Here is a 22,728-nt window from a genome sequence, read left to right on the forward strand (position 1 = left end):
TGTTTTTAGGCATTAGAAAACAACCAATACAGGGCTATGATCCTTGCAAATAGAAAAGAACTCAGTGGGAACCCTATATTTGCCTTGGTTTTCTCTCTGTGAGCATCCTATTGTACAAACCATAGCCAAAGCAAGCAAAGATTGTGTATTTTCTGGGCAAAGGAGATATCAGTGTTGATTGATGTTAAGTAGTCTAGGATTTAGGACAGGAACCCAGAGAGGAGGGGGCTGCAGAGAAGGACCCCCAAAAGTCTTGTGTACAAGTTCTCTGCAAGTCCTTGGGCAGCTCCTAAGCTGCACTCCTCAAAGCGAGATTCTGGAAGGATTAGATAGGAACAGTTACTTGCAGGCTGAAGACCTGCACAGAGATTTCAGAAGCTGCACAGTGCTGAGAAGACAGCTGCAGTTTGAGCCTAGCCAAAATGGAGAGGTGTTGACGAAAAGCCTGACCAAGCAGAACATTAAAATCCGAAAAATATGTATCTGATTTTATAAAAATTTCAAACTAATTAATGACTAAAGAAATACTATAGATATAGCCAAAGAAAAATTGATATACTGGAAAATGTATGTGTGGAATATATGGCAGAGACAGTCCCCTTAATTTACAAAGAATTCATACAAATCAAAAAGAAAAAGAGAAACAACCCAAGAGAATAACGTGCAGAAGATATGAAGGGGTCATTTACTAAAAAGAAAAGAAAATGGCTATGAATCATATGAAAATATATTCAGTCTCACTCATAATTGAAGTAATTCAGGTAAAAACAAAAATAAGTGATCACTTTCCACTCATCCATTTGAGAATATAGAAAAGCTTAATTGATACTCTGCATTTGCGATAGGGCAATAAATTGGTACAGTCTTTCTGGGTTTGGCAGTGTAACAAAATTTAAAATATACTTACCATTTCATCTTGTAATCTCCTTATCAGGATTTTATCTTAGTAATATCTTCATGAAAGTTGGCCAAGATATACATACAAGGATACACATTGGAGCATGTTTTAATAGCATGAAACTGAAATTGTAAAAAACCAACAACTCCAGTAATAGGGGACTAAGCAATTAACTTACTGTACATTATTGTGTAACCATTGAAAAAACTGGTGTACTTTTCTATGTACCAGTATGGAAAGGTCTCACTCGTTAGGTGAAAAAGTAAGATAAAAAACAATAATAAGTAAGAACAGGTATTTTTGTTATAACAGTTACTATTACCAAAAAATGTAGTGATTCAAGATAAAAGTGGGAAATTTCAGTTTGGTGGGTAGCTGTGCTCCATTAGTCATTCAAAGACCCAGGTTGCTCCTATTTTGTTTCTTCACCATCCCCTGGGGGCAGTGTCTTTGTCCGCATGATCAAATCCAGGCCACAGACATAAGCTAGCTCAAGCTCATAGTAAGGGAAAAGAAACATGTTGGCGGCATGAGTACCAGGTGGGAAGTGGTGCACATCACTGCTACTGCCATTCCATTGGATAGAAAATTAATCTCATGGCCACATCTAAGTTGCAGGAGAGGTTGGGAAATGTACTGAGACTAGCCATTAATGTGCCAAGCTAAAATACTGTTATTTCAGTATTTCAAGAGATATTTAGATTGACAGCTAGCAGTCTCTGTCACAAGTATGTAAGTACTGAGAATTTTTATGAAAAACTTTCTTCTGGAAGGAATCATAAGAAGCTGTTAACAGATGTTATCTCTGGAGAGACAGATGGAAAGTGGAGGATGGAGACATTTTTTCCCCTTTAAAGGTGCCCTTTTCTGCTTCCTCCTTTCTATCATATACTTATAAATAATATATATGTATTACTTTTGTTTATCTTTTACATCAACAAGGGATGTCTGGATTGAGATTGGAGACATATTTAAGACATTTCCAGAAGGTATAACTAACAAGATTTGCAGGTCATTGTATTAAGTAATCAGAGAGAGGAAGTAGTCAAGGAAGATTCTCAAATTTATGATCAGGCATGAATGGTATTGGCATTAACTGCAAAGGGGAACACTGAACATTTTGGGAGGGAAGATAATGAGTTCCATTTTGTACATAATGAATTTGAGTTGGCTGTGAAATACTCACTTTGAGATGTTTAGTAAGCAGGTGGTTATTTAGGTCAGAAGCTCATGAGTGAGGAATGGCATAAAAGAAATATTTGGAGTGCCAGGAAACATAGGGTAATTTAAATCATGGGAATAGATGAGATTGCTTAGCAAGAGAGTATGGAATGAGAAGAGAATAGGACCTATGGAATGTCATGCCAACATTTAAGGGCAGTTAGTGGAAGATAAGTGGGAGACCTAAGAAGAGTGGCCAGACAGGTAGAAGAAAAAGCAGAATAGTATGGTATCAGGGAAGGTGTGGGGAAAGAATATTTTTAAAAGGAAAAACTTGCCCAAAATTTCAAGTTCCAAGATGTCAAGCAAAGTCAGGACTTTAAAATATCAGATCTAAAGAGAAGTTCATTAATAAACATAGGAAAACTCTTTCTATGAAGTAGAGGAAACTGATGCCAGGTTGGAATGAATTGAGAACTGTTTTGTTGTTGTTTTTATTTTGTTTTGTTTTTAAAATGGGGAAGATGTGAGCATATTTAAATATTGACATGAACGATCTAATACAGAATAAAAGTAATTCTTTATAAAGAATAAAGGCATATATGTAAAGATACAAGTCCCTGAGAAAACGGAAGGCTTTAAAAGAGAAAAAGGAAGGGTTTAAAAGATTAGCGCTAAAAAAAACCACTTAAAAAAAAAAGCAGACAGAACCGTAGGACGAATGGTAAAAGCAAAGCTATACAGACAAAATCACACAAAGAAGCATACACCACATACACACTCACAAAAAGAGAAAAAGGAAATATATATATATATATATATATATATATCATTGCTCCCAAAGTGCACCACCTCAATTTTGGGATGATTCGTTGTCTATTCAGGTATTCCACAGATGCAGGTACATCAAGTTGATTGTGGGGATTTAATCCGCTGCTCCTGAGGCTGCTGGGAGAGATTTCCCTTTCTCTTCTTTGTTCGCACAGCTCCCGGGGTTCAGCTTTGGATTTGGACCCGCCTCTGCGTGTAGGTAGCCTGAGGGCGTCTGTTCTTTGCTCAGACAGGACGGGGTTAAAGGAGCGGCTGATTCTGGGGCTCTGGCTCACCCAGGCCGCGGGGAGGGAGCGGTACGGAGGAGGCGGGGCGAGCCTGCGGCGGCAGAGGCCAGCGTGACGTTGCACCAGCCTGAGGCGCGCAGTGCGTTCTCCCGGGGAAGTTGTCCCTGGATCACGGGACCCGGGCCATGGCGGGCTGCACCGGCTCCCGGGAGGGGGTGTGTGGAGAGTGACCTGTGCTCACACACAGGCTTCTTGGTGGCGGCGTCAGCAGCCTTAGCGTCTCATGCCCGTCTCTGGGGTCCGCGCTGATAGCCGCGGCTCGCGCCCGTCTCTGGAGCTCCTTTAAGCGGCGCTCTGAATCCCCTCTCCTCACGCACCAGGAAACAGAGAGGCAAGAAAAAGTCTCTTGCCTCTTCGGCAGCTCCAGACCTTTTCCCGGTCTCCCTCCCGGCTAGCCGTGGTGCACTAGCCCCTTCAGGCTGTGTTCACGCCGCCAACCCCAGTCCTCTCCCTGGGATCCGACCGAAGCCCGAGCCTCAGCTCCCAGCCCCCGCCTGCCCCGGCGGGTGAGCAGACAAGCCTCTCGGGCTGATGAGTGCTGGTCGGCACCGATCCTCTGTGCGGGAATCTCTCCGCTTTGCCCTCCGCACCCCTGTGGCTGCGCTCTTCTCCGTGGTTCCGAAGCTCCCCCCCTGCCTACCCCCCCACCCCACCCCGTCTCCTCCAGTGTGTGGAAACTTCCTCCTTCACAGCTCCCTCCCAGTGGTGCAGGTCCCGTCCCTATTCTTTGTCTCTGTTTTTTCTTTTCTCTTTTGCCCTACCCAGGTACGTGGGGAGTTTCTTGCCTTTTGGGAAGTCTGAGGTCTTCTGCCAGCGTTCAGCAGGTGTTCTGTCGGAGTTGTTCCACATGTAGATGTATTTCTGATGTATTTGTGGGGAGGAAGGTGATCTCCACTTCTTACTCCTCCCCCCAATGGAACAGTATAGAAAGCCCAGAGATAAACCCATGCACATATGGTCACCTTATCTTTGATAAAGGAGGGAAAAATATACAATGGAGAAAAGACAGCCTCTTCTATAAGTGGTGCTGGGAAAACTGGACAGCTACATGTAAATGAATGAAACTAGAACATTCCCTAACACCATACACAAAAATAAACTCAAAATAGATTAAAGACCTAAATGTAAGGCCAGACACTATCAAACTCTTAGAGGAAAACATAGGCACAACACTCCATGACATAAATCACAGCAAGATCCTTTTTGACCTACCTCCTAGAGAAATGGAAATAAAAACAAAAATAAACAAATGGGACCTAATGAAACTTAAAAGCTTTTGCACAGCAAAGGAAACCATAACAAGACGAAAAGACAACCCTCAGAATAGGAGAAAATATTTGCAAACGAAGCAACTGACAAAGGATTAATCTCCAAAATATACAAGCAGTTCAGGCAGCTCAATATCAAAAAAGCAAACAACCCAATATAAAAATGGGCAGAAGACCTAACTAGACATTTCTCCAAAGAAGACAGACAGATGGCCAACAAACACATGAAAGAATGCTCAACATCACTAATCATTAGAGAAATGCAAATCAAAACTACAATGAGGTATCACCTCACACCAGTCAGAATGCCCATCATCAAAAAATCTACAAACAGTAAATGCTGGAGAGGGTGTGGAGAAAAGGGAACCCTCTTGCACTGTTGGTGGGAATGTAAATTGATACAGCCACTATGGAGAACAGTATGGAGGTTCCTTAAAAAACTAAAAATAGAACTACCATATAACCCAGCAATCCCACTACTGGGCATATACCCTGAGAAAATCATAACTCAAAAAGAATCATGTACCACAATATTCATTGCAGCTCTATTTACAATAGCCAGGACATGGAAGCAACCTAAGTGTTCATCGACAGATGAATGGATAAAGAAGATGTGGCACATATATACAATGGAATATTACTCAGCCATAAAAGGAAATGAAATTGAGTTATTTGTAGTGAGGTGGATGGACCTCGACTCTGTCATACAGAGTGAAGTAAGTCAGAAAGAGAAAAACAAATACCATATGCTAACACATATATATGGAATCAAAAAGAAAAAAAGAAAAATGGTTCTGAAGAACCTAGGGGCAGGACAGGAATAAAGACGCAGACCTACTAGAGAATGGACTTGAGGACACGGGGAGGGGGAAGGGTAAGCTGGGACGAAGTGAGAGAGTGCATGGACATATATACACTACCAAATGTAAAATAGATAGCTAGTGGGAAGCAGCCGCATAGCACAGGGAGATCAGCTCGGTGCTTTGTGACCACCTAGAGGGGTGGGATAAGGAGGGTGGGAGGGAGACATAAGAGGGAGGAGATATGGGGATATATGTATACGTATAGCTGATTCACTTTGTTATACAGCAGAAACTAACACACCATTGTAAAGCAATTATACTCCAATAAAGATGTTTTAAAAAAAAATGTAGGACCAACAACAACAACAAAAAAAGTGCAAACAATTAATTATATGACTTTTGAACTAAAAAAAAAAAGAGAGAGAGAGAGAGATTAGCCTTAGAAAGAATGAGGACCAGTTCTTCAGTTGTATTAGAAAGGAAAGAAAGAAGGGGTAGGTATATTTGTCATATTTAGTGACAGAAAATTTCTCGAGTTCCAGTCTAAGAGCTATTATGATTCTCTGTGAAGTAGAATAGATCATGTCCTGAGAATAAAGGGAGAGACAGTGAAGCTGGAATTTTGAGGACTGGGAAGATATGAAATAGTTATTATGGAACATGAGAGCAGAAGCTGAATAGAGAATGATAGAGATATTCTCTACCTAGTTTAATGATTTTCCTCCAGCAGCACCCAGCAGCCCTGAAGCAGGCATGGAACATGCAGACAGTAAGATTCCTTCACTTTTTCCAACACTGGGGTTTTGTCAGGTGGATGTAAAGGAAAATAGTGCAAGTGAGTTTCAGGATTTTAGGTAGAGAACATGCAAAGTGATGGACCTAAGCTGGATTGAGAAAAGACAACACGATGGATAGGGAGGAAAATAGGAGAGAAAGTACACTGTGGAACCAGTGAAATTAATGGACAAGTGTGACGGGAGTAAATGAGTTAGCAACCTGGACGGACAGGAGGTTGCAGTCAGTGAGTGGAATGTGTGATTTTGTGAGTTCAGAAGTAGAGCAGATTTAGGAGATAACAAGACGCAGAATGTGGCTACAAAAGTGACAATTATGGAGCATTAGGAAGTTTTATGATGCTGAAGACATCCAATAACATAGACACCAAGTTACTGGATGAATTATCCATTAGCATATTGTAATCCTCTAGGTCCCAAATTTGTAGACAATGGCACAATTTTGACTAAAAAGCAAAATGGTGAGCCAGATGCCAAAGTGAATAAGGAGGCATGATCAGAAGGTAGATGGTATCTTGGGGAGGATTAGAGGATGGTACAACTAAATAATACTAGCCTCAAGGAGCTTTATAGGTGTTTAACTGTGTTCCCTGGTCCTTTAGGTGCAAGATGTGGAAGTGAAGGGAGGAGATGTGACCAACTGATTTTCACAGAAAGTGATATAAAGTGAGGTAGCTTTGCATATACAGGGATAATTTGAGGCAGAAAACAACAGGATCCATACCTTCCTTGACCTAGAATAGGTCCAAGAAGTAGTCATGGAGTTTTGGGCAAAGACAAATATATTAGATGAATCAGAAGAAGAGCCAGATAGAATCTCTAAAAGATAATCTTTGATGCTTATTGCATTGTATTTTTCTCTAGCTTATTGGGATAGATTCTTTAAGTCTACTTCGGAAATCTATAGATGTTTGAATATGAACCAGAAGCCAGCACTGTAATATATCTCAGTGCCATATGGATGTAGTAAAAGTGAAAAGAGTTACTGTAGGTGGCCTAGTTATTCTGGTTATATAATACGGAAAAATCAATATCTATTTGATGTACTCTGGCCATTGTTCCATGGACAATATACAGACTATATGAGTCTGCACATGGAGAACTTTGAAGAGAAGAATCTATCTACAAATTGTAATTCCTAGATTGTCAATCCATGGAGCTGGATTATCTCCTTCATGAACCAAGTGGCAGGCAATAAAATTTTCCATCACCACCAGAATTGTGTTCTCATTCTGGAACAATGTAGACCTATTATAAAATTTGAATAATGGTTTTCTAATGGACTTTGGGTTGGGCATGGGAATAGTTTACCCATTGGGCTACCCAGGTGACATGTCCTTATCTAGGGCCTGGACACATATCCTATAGGTGGCAATATACTGAAGATATGGCCAGATGCGAGTCTAAGAAAAGTTCCAGAGGACAATGTTCAGAGTCAGGACTTGGTCTCAGCGAACCCCTGGGCTGCTTCTCGGAAAAGGCAAATGCCTAAAGACAGAGAATATCATCTATTTCTTCAGGCACCACCAGGGCAGCTATGAAATTTCAATGGACTTTGCTAGTTGTAGATACTTATCTGTTGTTTCCTCCTAACCCAGCCCAATAATTCCAATTGCAGTTGTGGACTTGTACTGTAGATTCAGACTCAAGTTGCTTTAGGTTAAACTTTTTAGAAACTCAGAACAACAGGAAGATTAACATGAGAGAGTATTAGCTTGCCATTTCTGGCTACCTAATATAAACAGTTTTATAATATTCATATCTTTGAAAAGGAAGGCCCATTGTATTCTAGCACAATGTGAATTTATTTATTTTGATTAATTAATTGATGTATTTATTTATATATTTATTTGCCTTTCCAGAGTTATTCCAGGCCATGGTTATCAGACATTATGGTCATGGGATGATTGGCCTATGCTCCGGGTTTTGGGTGTTTTTTTTTCACGTATTTATTGGAGTATAAATGCTTTACATTGTTGTGTTAGTTTCTGCTGTACAACAAAGTGAATCGGCTATATGTATACATATATCCTCATATCCCCTCCCTCTTGAGCCTCCCTGCCACCCTCCCTATCCCATCCCTCTAGGTTGTCACAAAGTACCAAGCTGATCTCCCCATGCTATGCAGCAGCTTCCCAGTAGCCATCCATTTTACATTTGGTAGTGTATATACATCAGTGCTACTCTCTCACTTCATCCCAGCTTCCCCTTCACCCCTGTGCCCTCAAGTCTGTTCTCTACATCTGCGTCTTTATTCCTGCCCTGCCACTAGGTTCATCAGTACCGCATTTTAAAATTCCATATATATGTGTTAGCATACGGTATTTGTTTTTCTCTTTCTGACTTACTTCATTCTGTATGACAGATTCTAGGTCCATCCACCTCACTACAAATAACTCAATTTCGTTCCTTTCTATGGCTGAGTAATATTCCATTGTATATATGTGCCACATCTTCTTTATACAATCATCTGTTAATGGACATGTAGGTTGCTTGCTCCAGGTTTTAAAGGCAGTCTGTATAGTGAGTAGCTTTTTGCGTAGGTACAAGAACAGAGGTCCCCCACCCCAGGGATTTTAGAACAGTATAAGCTCTGCTTTTGTGTTGGAGACATCTATTTCAGTGATAAAGAATTAAGGCAGTAAAAGTAAACTACGGTATTAGATAAAGGTGACTGGATCAATTCTTGGATTTCTTGACGGCTAGTATTCTGGCTGGGATCCAAACAAAATTCATTTCCTTCTTGAAATGGTTTGATTGTGGAACAGTGAAATTAGAGAACGATATATGATCTGCAAATAACAACAGATATCTGTATATCCTTGATGTACTTGAAAGCTTGCCATTTGAGGGTATCAGATACCTTACTGGGTATCATCAAAAACTTCTGATAAGATATGACTCAGAAATTTGATATTCAGGTTTTTGAATATGTATTTCTAAGGTTTGGCCATTCTTCTAGATGGCCCAGAGTGGCCTAACCAGGGACTTAAATGCCTAATGTTTGTTTTTATAGCTTGCAATTATACGCTGAGTAAATAAGCAGTCATGTTTAAATAACCACAATTAATGACCCTCTTCTCACTCAAAAATATCTTTTCCCTATCTATCTTCTCTATCTTTCTTATTCAGATATTTTAAAATACTCTTCCCAATTCATATCTATTTTTGGGCCTCTTTTCCTAACTTATCTCTGGGCAATTGATGTAATAATTTTTTACTTCTCCCCTGTGCTCTGTACAATGGATTAAACCAACTTTGTAAAATCCCATTTACATTTATTTGCTTGTTTATATACTTATGTATTTTTCATGTAGACCTCAAAATAATCCATGCAGCTGGGTATTTGTGACAATAGGCATTTCAGGATTTTGCAAATGTTTCAGAAAACTAATATATCATTTATATATAGCTTTCTATACGTATGTGCCAATCAGGAAGCAATTAGTTATAAAACATTCTATAACATCCATTTTTAAAGGAAAATTTTGATACAAAATAAAATGAAAGAAGCTCTAAAACTCCCTCATATTTAAATTACAATACTTTAAAATTAATGGGAATTAGTTTCAGAAGAGAGTATTTCTGGGGGAAAAAAAGAGGGGGAAGATTACATCTCCAATTTAAGTACTCCCTTAAGTCCATTTTTAAAATTAAATAGCCTTTATAAATTAACTAAAAATTGGTTAACCATATTATTTAAATCACATAAAATTTGAGACTTTTTCTAACAAAATGTTTTCTGCTTTTTTGTAGAGGAGCTCTGTCAAGAAGTCCTTATCAACGAGGATTAATGTGTTCTCGATGTAGCAGCTATGACAGATGCACAGATTTTCTATGCAGTAAGTTAAAGAAAATAACTGAAACATGAAAAAAATCCATAATGCATTTGATGACAAGAAAAAGAAGTGGTGAACACTAGTCTTTCATTGCCATGTTAATATTGTTCCTTTGTTCAGAATGGTATTGTTATATTATCAAAGGTGGTATCAAACAGTATCATCTTTAGATTTTTTTAAACTACACAACCTCTTCTGCCCTCTCTTACTATTATTCCTGCCCCTAAGTACATACTAGAATCTGAAAGAAGGAATGAGAACTAACAGTTATGCCCTGAAAAAGCTTCTCAGTTAATTCCTGAAATAGCAGCCTGTTTGAGAGTGACTGCTCTAAAGGATAGGGTATTCCAAAACATTCAGAAAGAGGAAAGAAGTAAAGTAGCAAATATTTAATAGCCTTTTATTTTCATTTTTCCCCTAAACATTCAAAAGATAAAAGTAGAAAATATGTTTTATTAAATTTTTCTTTTAGTTTTTCTAAACATGAGAATGTATAATCCAAAAGTATAACTATATCTGGAATATATGATGCTTAGAGGAACGCGGTAGGGGTTAAATTCAGACAGTAAATAAGGGGCATATTAGGCTTTTATGTTAAAGAAACTAGTGAACAATTTCATTATATGCCACTGCTGGAGTGACTCCACCGTAACATTTCTTCCCTTGCTTCATTTGAATCAAGATGCAAAACCTTGCTCTTCCTCTTCGCCTTTTCTTTCTCTTCCTGAAAATATCCAGACCTAAAGCCATTGGGTAGGTCAGAAAGAGGTAGGCATCCACACAGAGGGCATCCAGATGTGACATGTTAGAACCTAAGCAAGAAGACAAGGGATTCATACATGATGTAGTAGGCATGGGGAAAGAGCCTAAGTAGGGGGAGAACAGTGTCCACATGGTATGGCCTTGTATGGGAAGTTAGAGCCCTCGTGGAGTGAGGTGAGTGTACCTGCATGAGGTCAGGCTTGGGGTATAAGATCAGGGTAAAGGGATGTCCTTGCAGGAGTGGCTCACTGTATGGTGTCAGAGTCCAAGCAAAGTGAGGATAGAATCCACATGGGGTGGGAAGGAGAAGCCTGACCTAGCGTATCAGAGTCTGAGCAAGTAAGGAAGGCATCCATGGAGGTATGGTCTGGAACTGTGTTGGAGCCCAGGCAGAATGAGGAGAGGATTCACATATAGGGTTGATCTGGAGAGAGGTATTAAAAACTAAACAGGTAAGGGGACATCCGTATTTTAGGGCAACCTCACATGAAGTGTCAAAGTCCAAACTAGGTGAGGAAGCCTTTAATGTGGGGGAGGTGGCTTGGCATGGGAGGGGTCAGAGCCCTAGTGGGGTAACAAAGGAATCCATACATTGGAGAGGTCCAAAGCTAAGTTTCAGAGTCTGAGCAGGGTAGGAGAGGGGTACAAGTGGAGGATCCACCTGTAGGTTGCCAGATTACATGGTGGGCACCAAGTTAAATTTGAATTTCAAAAAAACAAAAAATATTTTTAGTATAAGTATATCCCAAATATTGCATGGGCTATACTTATACTTAAAAATAATTTTGTTGTTTTCTGAAAGTTGAATATAACTAGGCAACCTATATTTTTATTTGCTAAATCTGGTAACTCTACCACCCTAAAGTGGAGTATCAGAGCCCAAGCAGTAAGACCAGGGTACCCATGTCGAGGAGGGAGTAGAAGCAGTGACGGGAGATTAGAAGCATACTGGAGGATGGATCAAATAAGTAAATAGATTAAGGATAATGGAGCCAGTTTTCTCACTGTATTTGTACTCTGTATTTCCATTGTATTTGTACTCAGTGGAGTACAAATATGAACAGGAAGTAAACAAGCATGAATTTTGTGGTGATGATTTGGAATTAGAGGTATTAGAACTTAAGGTTTCAATAAATATAAATAAACATAGATGTAAATATTTGTATGTGTATGTATCAACATACATATATTCCCTAGCTCTGAGACAGCCTTGGAACAGTGTCCCCCCGACCCTTAAAGCAGTGAGCACAATAGTACTCAGATCTTGGTTTCTAAATTCCAGTCTGCACTAAAGGAAACCAGGGCTCACTGGAGAAAGGTCAGATTCAACGGCTGGGGCAGGAGAAACATAAGATAAGCCAAAGCATCTTTTTATATCTGAAAGCAAGGAAGTGCTCAAAGAGTGATGGAGACATGTAACCAAAAGGACACAGAAACCATCTTAAAGGTCTCTTACTGGTCAAATCTGGGACAATTTGAGCACCAAAATAATGATAATAGTAGTCAGTTATAACTCACTGGCTTAAAACAAGAAACTATGATTCATACTGATATAAATTAATAAATGAATAAATTAAAAGTTTGATGAGTAACAGTTTATTTGCATAGTTTGGAAGTAACTCCCCATAGAAATACTTAATTACTAAGGGAAAAGAATAACTTCACAGTGGAGCAGCCTGGCGGACATGACCTTAATAAAATGATCAAAGTGAACATCACCAGCAACAGGAAGTATCAAAACCAAAACCCTGCACCACCTGAGAGAATACAATGAAGAGAGCACATCATCACTTCTGTGGTATTCCTACGAAAGATACAAAACCTAATCCAACCACAAGGAAGCATAAGTCAAAATTGCAGATTTGTTTAAAAAACTGAGGATTTCTCCACAAAATAAGTGGCTTGTTATCTTCACAAGTGTCAAGATCTGAATGTCAAATTGAATGAAGAACTGTCCCAGACTGATGAAAATAGAGAAATAGAAAACTAAAGTTATTGAGGTATGAATAATATGAAGAAAGGAAGCTACGGGAAATATGCAATTGGCTCAGTTTCTATCATTAGTAGCTTTAAATACGTATTTAACATCTGAGCAGGTAAGACTAGTAAACTTCAGTTGCAGATCGGGGCTGTATTTCAGAATCATTAACATATGGATAAGACTGAAAATGTGAAGAAGGAAGAACATACTCAGGTACAACTCACCCAAATAAAAATAGACAGAAGAATGGTATACCAAGAATAGAATCCTAGGAAAAAAAGAGGGACAAGGAGAAGAGGGAGTCCTAGTGTACCCTTTCTTCTTTTTTTAAAAAATAAATTTATTTGTTTGTTTGTTTATTTGTTTATTTATTTTTGGTTGTGTTGGGTCTTTGTTGCTGCCCGCGTTCTTTCTCTAGTTGCGGCGAGCGGGGGCTACTCTTTGTTGCAGTTTGCGGGCTTTTCATTGCGGTGGCTTCTCTTGTTGCGGAGCACGGGATCTAGAGTGTGCACGGGCTCAATAGTTGTGGCGTGTGGGCTCAGTAGTTGAGGCACGTGGGCTCTAGGGCGCACAGGCTTCAGTAGTTGTGGCTCGCGGGCTCTAGAGTGCAGGCTCAGTAGTTGTGGCACAGGGGCTTAGTTGCTCCGTGGCATGTGGGATCTTCCCGGACCAGGGCTCGAACCCGTGTCCCCTGCATTGGCAGGTGGATTCTTAACCACTGCGCCACCAGGGAAGCCCCCTAGTGTACCCTTTCATTAAAGTGTGCTCATTGAATTGGCAATGTGAAGATCATTAGGGACCTGAAAATAGTTTCAGAGGAATAGTAGGGTAGCAACCAGATTTCTATGGATTGAAAGTGAATGGAAAGTGAGAAAATAGAAATATCTAGGACAATATCACTCTGTCAAAAGTCTTGGCTGAGGAATTCCCAGTTTAAAATAGCATCTTACTAGTAGGTTCCACCAAAGCTTCTCCTAATTCTCCATTAAAATGCCAGTAAAAACTCTTTCATTTAGCTAATCAACAAATATTTAGTCAGTGATAACTATGTGCCAGACATTGCACCATGCAGGGGGTGTAAAACGATAAGGAGAGAGACATACTTTCTGCCCTCTTTGAACTTACAGTCTAGCTAGGAAGATAGGCATTTTATGGCAATATTACAAAATATAAAACTATCATTTAAATTTATTTATTTATTTATTTAAACTTCTATGAATTTTAATATATGTATAGATTCAAATTATCACCACTCCAATCAGATAGAGAACAGTTTCATTATGCCAAAAAAATACTCCTTTGTGTTGTCCCTTTATAGTCACACCTTCCTTCCACTCCTAATTCTGGCAGCCTCCCAGCTGTTCTTCACCATTTTAGTTTTGTCTTTTTGAAAATGTCATATAAATGGAATCATATAGTTTGTAACTTTGAAGACTGGCTTCTTTTGTTCTCATGATCCTTGGAGATTCATCCACGTTATTGTATACATTAATACTTCATTCTTTCTTTGCTGAGTAGTAAGTATTCCATTACATGGATGTACCACAGTTTGTTGTTCTTCATTCACTGAAGGACATCTGGGTTGTTTACAGTTCTTGGCAATTGTGAACAGAGCTCCTATAAACATTTGTGTACAGATTTTTGTGTGGATATATTTTTATTTCCCTAGGGTAAATACCCAGAAGTGAGATTACTGGATCATAATGGTAAATATGTGTTGAACATTATAGGTAAATACCAAATTTGTTTCCTGAGTTGAATACCATTTCTCATCCCCACCAGCAATGTATGGGAATTCCAGTTGCTTTGTTTTTTCATGAGCACTTGGTATTGTCAGTATGTTTTATTTTAGTCATTCTAATTGGTGTGTAGTGGTATCTCATCTTGGTTTTAATTTGTATACCGCTAATGGCTACTAATGTGGAACATCTTTTCAAGTGGTATTTTCCCTCATTATGTCCTCTTTGGTGAAGTGTCTATTCAAATCCTTTGCCCATTTTTTAGTTGGATTGTTTATCTTGAGTTTTGAGAGTTCTTTATATATTATAGGTGTAAATCCTTTGATTGATATATAATTTGAAAACATTTTCTCCCATTCCATATCTTGTCTTTTCCTTCTCTTGACAGTGTCTTTCATGAAGCAAATGTTTTAATTATAAAGTCCAACTTATCAATTTTTTTTCTTTTACAAATTGTTCTTTTGTTTTCATGCCTAAGAACACTTCACCTAACCTCAAATATTTTCTCTTATGTTTTCTTCTAATAGTTTTACAGTTTTACATTTAGATCTATGATCTATTTTAAGTTAATTTTTGAACAAAATGTGAGGTTTATGCTGAAGTCCTTTGATTGATTGATTGATTGCACTTGGAAGACCAAGTATTCCATCACCAGTTGTGGAAAACACTATCCTTTCACCATTGAATCACTTTTGCACTTTTGTCAAAAATCAGTTGAGCTTATTTGTGTGTTCTCTATTCTGTTCCATTGATTTATGAGTCTATCCCTCTACCAACCCACACTGTTTTGATTAATGTAGCTATATAATAGGCCCTTAATATCAGGTAAAGTGATTCCTCCTACTTTAATTTTAAAATATGGTTTTAAAATGCCTGGCCTTTCCATATAAGTTTTAGAATAAGCTTGTCTTTGTCTATAAAAAGTCTTTCTGGGATTTTGATAGAAAATGCATTAAATCTATAGATCAATCTGGAGAGAATGGACATTGACTATACCGAGTCTGCCAATGCATAAACACAATTTGTTTCTGCATTTTGGGGGAGAAACATTTTGAGTTCTTTTATCAATGTTTTGTGATTTTCAGAATATATATTCTGTACATATTTTGTTAGAGTTATCTCTAAGTGTTTCATTTTTTTTGAGCTGTTGTAAATAGTATTTTTAAACGTTTTGGTTATCTTTCTGTTACTGATTTCTAGTTTGATTCCATTTTAGTCAGAGAACATACTGTATATGGATATCAGTTCTTTTAAATTTTTGAGGTTTGTTTTTTTCGCCTAAGATACATTCTACCTTGGTATATATTCTATGGGTGCTTTAAAAAGAATGTATTTCTGCTATTTATGTGTTCCAAAAAATGTTAATTTGATTCTGTAGGTTGATGGTGTTGAACGTCTATATCCCTAATGATTTTCTACCTAATTATCCTATCAATTTTTAAGAGAAGGATGTTGAAGTTTCTGGCTATAATTGTAGATTTTGCTATTTTTCCTTTTAGTTCTGTCAGGTTTTTTGTTTGTTTGTTTTTGTTTTTTCATGTGTGTTGAAACTCTGTTGTTAGGTGCACGTACAATTAGAATTATTATACTTTCTCTTGGTGAATTGACCATTTTGTCAATAAGTGATGTCCCTCTTGGGGCATTGGATGAAGGTAGTCAAAACGTACAGACTTTCAGTTATAAGATAAATAAGTACTGGAATGTAATATACAAGATGATAAATATAATTAACACTGCTATATGTTATATCTGAAAGTTATTAAGAGAGTAAATCCTAAGAGTTCTCATCACAAGGAAAAAAGTTTTTCTTTTTTTTTACTTTGTATCTATATGAGATGATGGGTATTCACTAAACTTACTGTGGTAATCATTTCAAGCTGTATATGAGTCAAATCATTATGCTGTATACCTTAAACTTATACAGCATTGTATATCAATTATATCTTAATAAAACTGGACAGAAAAAAATAAGTAATGTCCCTCTTTAATCCCAGCAATTTCCTTTACACTGAAGTCTATTTTATCTATGTAAATATAGGCACTTCAGCTTTCTGTTCATTTATGCTTATTTTTAAACTGCCTATATTTCATATAGACAGCATGTAGTTGGGTCATGTTTTTTAATCCATTCTGACAATCTCTGTTTTAATTGGTGTGTTTAGACCACTTACATTTAATAAAATTATTACAATGTTTGGATTTAGGTCTGCCATTTTATTTGTTCTCTGTTTTTTCCCTCTATTTTTTATTGCTGTTTCCCTTTTTATGCCTTCTTTTGTGTTATTTAAACATTTTTCAGTGTTTCATTTAATTTGTCTATTTTGGTTTCAACCTATCTCTTTGTATAATTTTTTCAGTTGTTGTCCTAGGGATAACAACATGCATAATTAACTTTTTTTTAAAAATAGTTTATTTAACAGATGAATGTTATTTTATTAGAATGAGACAGTTCAGCATCGTCTTTTTTTTTTTAATTTTATTTATTTTTGGCTGCGTTGGGTCTTCATTGCTGCGCACGGGCTTTCTCTAGTTGTGGTGAGCGGGGGCTACTCTTCATTGCGGTGCGCGGGCTTCTCATTGCAGTGGCCTCTCTTGTTGTGGTGCATGGGCTCTAGGCACGTGGGCTTCAGTAGTTGTGGCTCATGGGCTCTAGAGCCCAGGCTCAATAGTTGTGGCGAACGGGCTTAGTTGCTCCGTGGCATGTGGGATCTTCCCGGACCAGGGATTGAACCCATGTCCCCTGCATAGGCAGGTGGGTTCTTAACCACCGCGCCACCAGGGAAGTCCGCATACTTAACTTTTCACAGTCGATTTAGAATCAATATTTTACCTCTTCATTTAGAATGTGGAAACCTTACCACCATATAAATCCCTTTACCTTACCCCATAGTTATTTTACATATTAAATCTACATATATTGAAAATGCCATCAATGTTATACTTTTTGTTTTCAACTCTCAAATATATTTTAAATAATTCAAGAGGAACAGAATAGTCTATTATATTTACCCAGATAGTCTATTATTTTTATCATTTTGTGGCTCTCCCTTCAATTCCTGATAGTGCAGGTTTTCTTCTGGTATCATTTACCCTCGATATGAAGAATGTACTTTAGTAATTCTTTCAGAGAAAGTTTGCTGGCCACAAATTCCCTTAGGATTCCCTCATTTAAAAATGTCTATATTTCTTCATTTCTGAAGGTTATTTTTGCTGGATATAGAATTGTTTTCTTGACAGTTCTTTCCTTCCAGCACTTCAAAAATATTGTAGCAGCCACTCCCTTCTGGCCTCTCTGGTTTCTGATGAGAAATCCAGTCATTTAACTCTTTCTTGCTTTATAGGTAATGTTATTTTCCTCTGACTCCTTTCAAGATTTTATTTTATTTTTTTGTCTTTAACTTTCAGCAGTTTTATTTTAATGTGTCTGAGCATGGATTTCATTGGGCTTATTCTGTTTGATGTGTGCTCAAGTTCTTGAATCTGTAGGTTTATATCTTTTTTCCAAACTTCAGAAGTTTTCAGCCATTATTTTCTTATTTTTTTTTTTCACCATCACACTCTTTCTCTTCTCCTTCTGGAACTCTGATGACATGAATATTAGACTTTTTGTTGTCCCACAGTTTCCCTGGGACTCTCTTCATTTTTTAATCTTCATTCTCTCAGATTGGATCATTTCTGTTGATCTATTGTCTTTAAGTTCACAGACTCTTTCCTTTGTCATCTCTATTTTGCTATTGAGTGCTTCCAGTGAGTTGTTTTGGTTTTGCTTTTTTGGTGAGACCCAAAAGCAGAAAACCCAGCCAAGTCATGCTGGGACTCCTGACCACACAAACTGTGAGGTAATAAATGTGTGTCATCCTAAGTTTGTGGTATTTTGTTACACAGCATAGAAAATAAATGATACTGAAAGAAAAAAAAAAAAACTGATACATGATCTATACAAAAAAGACTCAAAGAAAAATAGAAAAATGACCAAACAAATGGCAAAATAATACTGCCATCAATCTCCAGAACATCCTGCCATGGAACAGACAGGAAATGAGAACAGATATACCATCTTCAAAATAATCTTAATAAAGAACCTTAAAACAAGAGATCAAAGCAAAGACACAAAGATCAAGGAAGATATGGCAAGATAACAGAAGATAAAACCACTGGCATACCACAGGAAAAACATGGGGAAAGAAAGGTAAAATAATTACAGAAGTAAATATCACATTGAAAACAGCACAAGGAACCAAAAATGCTGGAAAACACAGTAAATGCAAGCAAGGAATTTAAAAGATTAAAGAGAAAAGTATAAATATGCACTGATAATCAGATTTAACACATGAATAATTAGAGGCCCTGAAGAACAGAACCAAAATAATAGAACAGAAAATAAAGCTATAGCTAAATATATAGATATTTAAAGAAATAATTAAAACCTTCAGAAATAGAAATTCTCGAATGTGCATACTATGGAATGTAAACGGGGGTGGCCACTATGGAAAATAGTATGGAGGTTCCTCCAAAATTAAAAATACAACTACCATATGATCCAGCAATTCCACTTCTGGGTATTTATCCAAAGAAAATGAAAACACTAACTAAAAACGATTAATATACTCGCATGTTTATTGTAGCATTATTTAGAATAGCCAAGATATGGAAACAACCTAAGTGTCCATTAGTAGATAAATGGATAAAGAAAATATGATATATATATATATATATATATATATATACAATGCAATATTATTTGTCCATGAAAAAGAAGGAAATCTTGTCATTTGTGACAACATGGATGGACTTTGAGGGCATTATTCTAAGTGAAACAAGTCAAACAGAGAAAGACACGTACCGTATGGACTCACTTGTATATGGAATTAAAAACAAACAAACAAACAAACAAGCCAAGCTCATAGATACAGAGAATGGATTTGTGGTTGCCACAGGTGGGTGGATGAAATGGGTGAAGGAGGTCGAAAGTACAAACTTCCACTTCCAGTTATAAAATAAATAAGTCATAGGGATGTAATGCACAGGATGGTGACTAGTTAATAATACTGTATTACATATTTGAAAGTTGCTAAGAGAGTAGCTCCTAAAAGTTCTCATCACAAGAAAAAAAGATTTTGTAACTATGTATAATGACAGATATAAAATGGACTTATTGTGGTGATCATGTCACAAAATATACAAATATTGAATCATTATGTTGTGCACCTGAAACTAATATAATGTTTTATGTCAATTATACTTCAATTTTAAATAAAATAAAATTAAAAAACCTTGTAAAGAAAAAAAAGTGTATACTATGTGCCAGGAAAATGTGACACAAAGTAGTCACCATCTAGACATCCCCGAGTAAGTTAGAAGAAAAAAAAAAGAATCCTTTAAGCATCTAAGCAAAAATGTAAAGTCATTTATTAGAGAGTTTAACAGTCAGTTGAATCAGAAAAACAGCCACTGTAAGTATTCTGACAATACAGTGTTTAGAGTAGGAAATATAACTTATATGAATGCTCTAGGGTAGTGAAGATCAGAGAAGTTGCCATGAAAAAAGCAGAGGAAGCATCGTCAAAAGGTCAGGGAAGCAGACACTGAAGACCTCTTAGCCTGGAGCACCAAATAGGTGGTTCTCAAAAGCTTACCAGGAAATTGCTGCAATTCTCAGGAATCTTTGAGAAAGCTCCCACAAACTGCCTCAGTGTTCAGCAGCAAAGAAAATAGTCTTCCATTCTACCAAAGAGGTAACTGTGAATCTCACATCCATTGAATTCTCTGGCCAACAACCACCTCTGAAGAATAATGGTCTTCTTTTAAATAATCCAAATTTCACTAGCAGTCCTGTGTTTGGCAAACTCTAACCTGAAGCTATACAGAGAAAGGAATTCACAGAAAGATAGTTAGGTCCATTTTCAGCTCTACAATACAAAATCGACTTTACACTGGTATGATAGTAATGCCACATTGGCAATTGACAGTCCTGCATAGAAGAGAAAAATTCAGGCTGGCCTCAAACTTCTCTACAATAACAATCAATGCTAAGAGTCAGCAGAGTGATGCCTATATTGTCCTTAATACAAGAAATGTCAACCAAGAATTTATAAACAGCCCAAACTTATTATTCACATATAAGCAATTAGACCAACATTGTGGATACATTCAGTAACTTGTGGTATATAGTTCTCATGAGCACTTCTTCAATAAACTACTAGAAGATGACTTTCACCAAAAAGATAAATGGAAAAGCAAAAAGTTGCACTGAAAGAACTGTCCTTAAGCATTGAATCTTAACTGATAGACAAAGACTAAAACAAACCTGAAGGTTATAATTATAAAACAAACTGTACAGCTAATAAATTCTGGTTATATATATATATATATAGAGAGAGAGAGAGAGAGAGAGAGAGAGAGTATACACATAATATATAATATACATAAAATTCATAAAACTTGGGAGGAGAAGAGAGAGGAAGAAAAAATGTGCTTAATTTCATCACCTTTTATAGCCAGGGGCCAAAAGATATTATTTAAAGCTGATAAATCAAACAATAGAGATGTAAGTAAATTTAAATGTATTTAAATATGTAATCAAGTACAAAAGTAAAGGAAGAATGTAATGAATGAAATTTAGTGATGAGAACTGAAGATGAAAAGAAGAAATGTACTAATTACATCATTGCTCATACTAAGCAATAAATGGGTATAGATACACAGAATGAAGTAGAGAAAATACAGACTGTATGGTAAAAGATTTTTTTTAAAGAGCTCTGAAATAGAAATTATTTCGTAAAATATGAAGTAATAAATAGCCAAGCACAAAATGCTAAAATAACTTCAAAGATCCACCAGAAGTTCATTTCATCTCCAAGGTGCCTGAGGAGTGATTTCTAAATTTTCCTCTAAGGGTACCATCATTGCAAGACAAAGCCCTGGTTGACATTGGGCTCTCTATGGGTGAGACTGCATTTATTCTCCCACTCTCCTTTCTAGTGGAATCTGGGAATGATTGTTTGACCTTCTCTGCCCAGGTAAGCAGAGCAAGGGAAATTTATTTCCTGAAAAGTATGATAGCATTGGGCTAGATAGCAAAAACAAGGAACACCAGGCTCTGTAGTTAACCTTGCCATCTAGGAAATGAAGAGCAACTGAAAGCTTCTGAAAATAAGAATTAAATGAGTAAAGTGAGTAGATTCAGAAAATTAATTTTGAATGATCTTGGGGGGAAGTGGCGAGAAGAGAGATAAAAATAAGAGATGTTCTAACAAGACATTGTAAATTAACTATACTTCATTTTTTTAAAAAGAGAGATGTAGAATTCTAGAATGTCGAAGATGGAACAATCTTTGAAAGGCAGGAGTGGAGTGGCTTATATAAGTTGACAGGATTTAGAGACAGAATTAGTACTAGAATCCACACCTCTTCCTCCTATACTTCCGTGCTCTTTCTGGCAGACCAGGAGGACTTTTACTAAAAGAAAATATGTTGTACTTTACAATTGGCTACTGGTTGAAAGGAAGACATCAAAGATGAGAGCATGGTGCCTGAAAACTAGAAGAATGATATTATTATTGTTGGGAAACATATCTAATATTCTAGGAAAAGAAGAAATTTTATGTAACTTTATGAACCTTCTTTTTCTCTCTAGGTAACGCAGATCGTGACCAAGCCATATGTATGTATTGTTGTCCTTTATTTCTTGAACGATTTCACTACTTTATGTGAAATCCAGCTTTCAATTACTTCTTTATTTACAGATTACCGATTTTGGTATCCAAGATGGGAAGTACCCCGACCAATTGTGTGTGATCCACTGTGCATACTTATTTTATTTCTGAGAATGCTGTGTTTTTCACTAAGTGCCACAATTGTTTTGATAGTACAGTCTCATTTTCCAAATATATTATTGGAAGAAGAGATGGTTTTTATCCCTGAGGTAACTGGGCCAGCAAAGGAGGAGGAAGAGGTAGAGAAAGAGGAAGAGGAGGAGGAGGAGGAGGAGGAGGAAGAGGGGGAGGGGGAGGAGGAGGGGGAGGGAGAGGAGGAGGGGGGGGGAGAGGAGGAGGGGGAGGGAGAGGAGGAGGGGGAGGGGGAGGAGGAGCAGGAGGAGGAGGGGGAGGAGGAGGAGGAGGACAGGAAAAAAGAGGAAGAGGAAAAGGTGGAGGAGGAGGTGAAGGGGTAAGATTTACCACTATCATAGGACAAAAATGTAATACAAAAAAGGCAAAACAAATAAAATAAAAAACACTGAAAAAAAAACCCCACTGAGCTTTAACAAAAAACAATATGCACAAACCACAATTGCAACACCTTTTATTCCCTTCTCTTTCCCATATTTATTCAACACATTTAAATTTGAAAAACAAAGAAACAAACA

General features: G+C 37.3%; 1 protein-coding gene across 1 annotated transcript in view; it reads left to right on the forward strand.

The window, feature by feature from the left end:
• The window catches only part of GLIPR1L2 (GLIPR1 like 2), a gene marked incomplete at its 3' end in the record, with an annotated part of 40,587 nt that extends 18,246 nt beyond the window's left edge, over nucleotides 1-22,341 (forward strand). Inside the window, exons 4-6 of the mRNA XM_036867272.1 lie at nucleotides 9,799-9,884; nucleotides 22,000-22,026; nucleotides 22,109-22,341. Coding sequence (XP_036723167.1) covers nucleotides 9,799-9,884; nucleotides 22,000-22,026; nucleotides 22,109-22,341 — 346 coding nt within the window. The remainder of the gene's footprint in view (nucleotides 1-9,798; nucleotides 9,885-21,999; nucleotides 22,027-22,108) is intronic.
• Nucleotides 22,342-22,728: the final 387 nt, after the last annotated feature.

The sequence above is a fragment of the Balaenoptera musculus genome, chromosome 10 (genome assembly GCF_009873245.2).
Source record: "Balaenoptera musculus isolate JJ_BM4_2016_0621 chromosome 10, mBalMus1.pri.v3, whole genome shotgun sequence".
Lineage (NCBI taxonomy): Eukaryota > Metazoa > Chordata > Mammalia > Artiodactyla > Balaenopteridae > Balaenoptera > Balaenoptera musculus.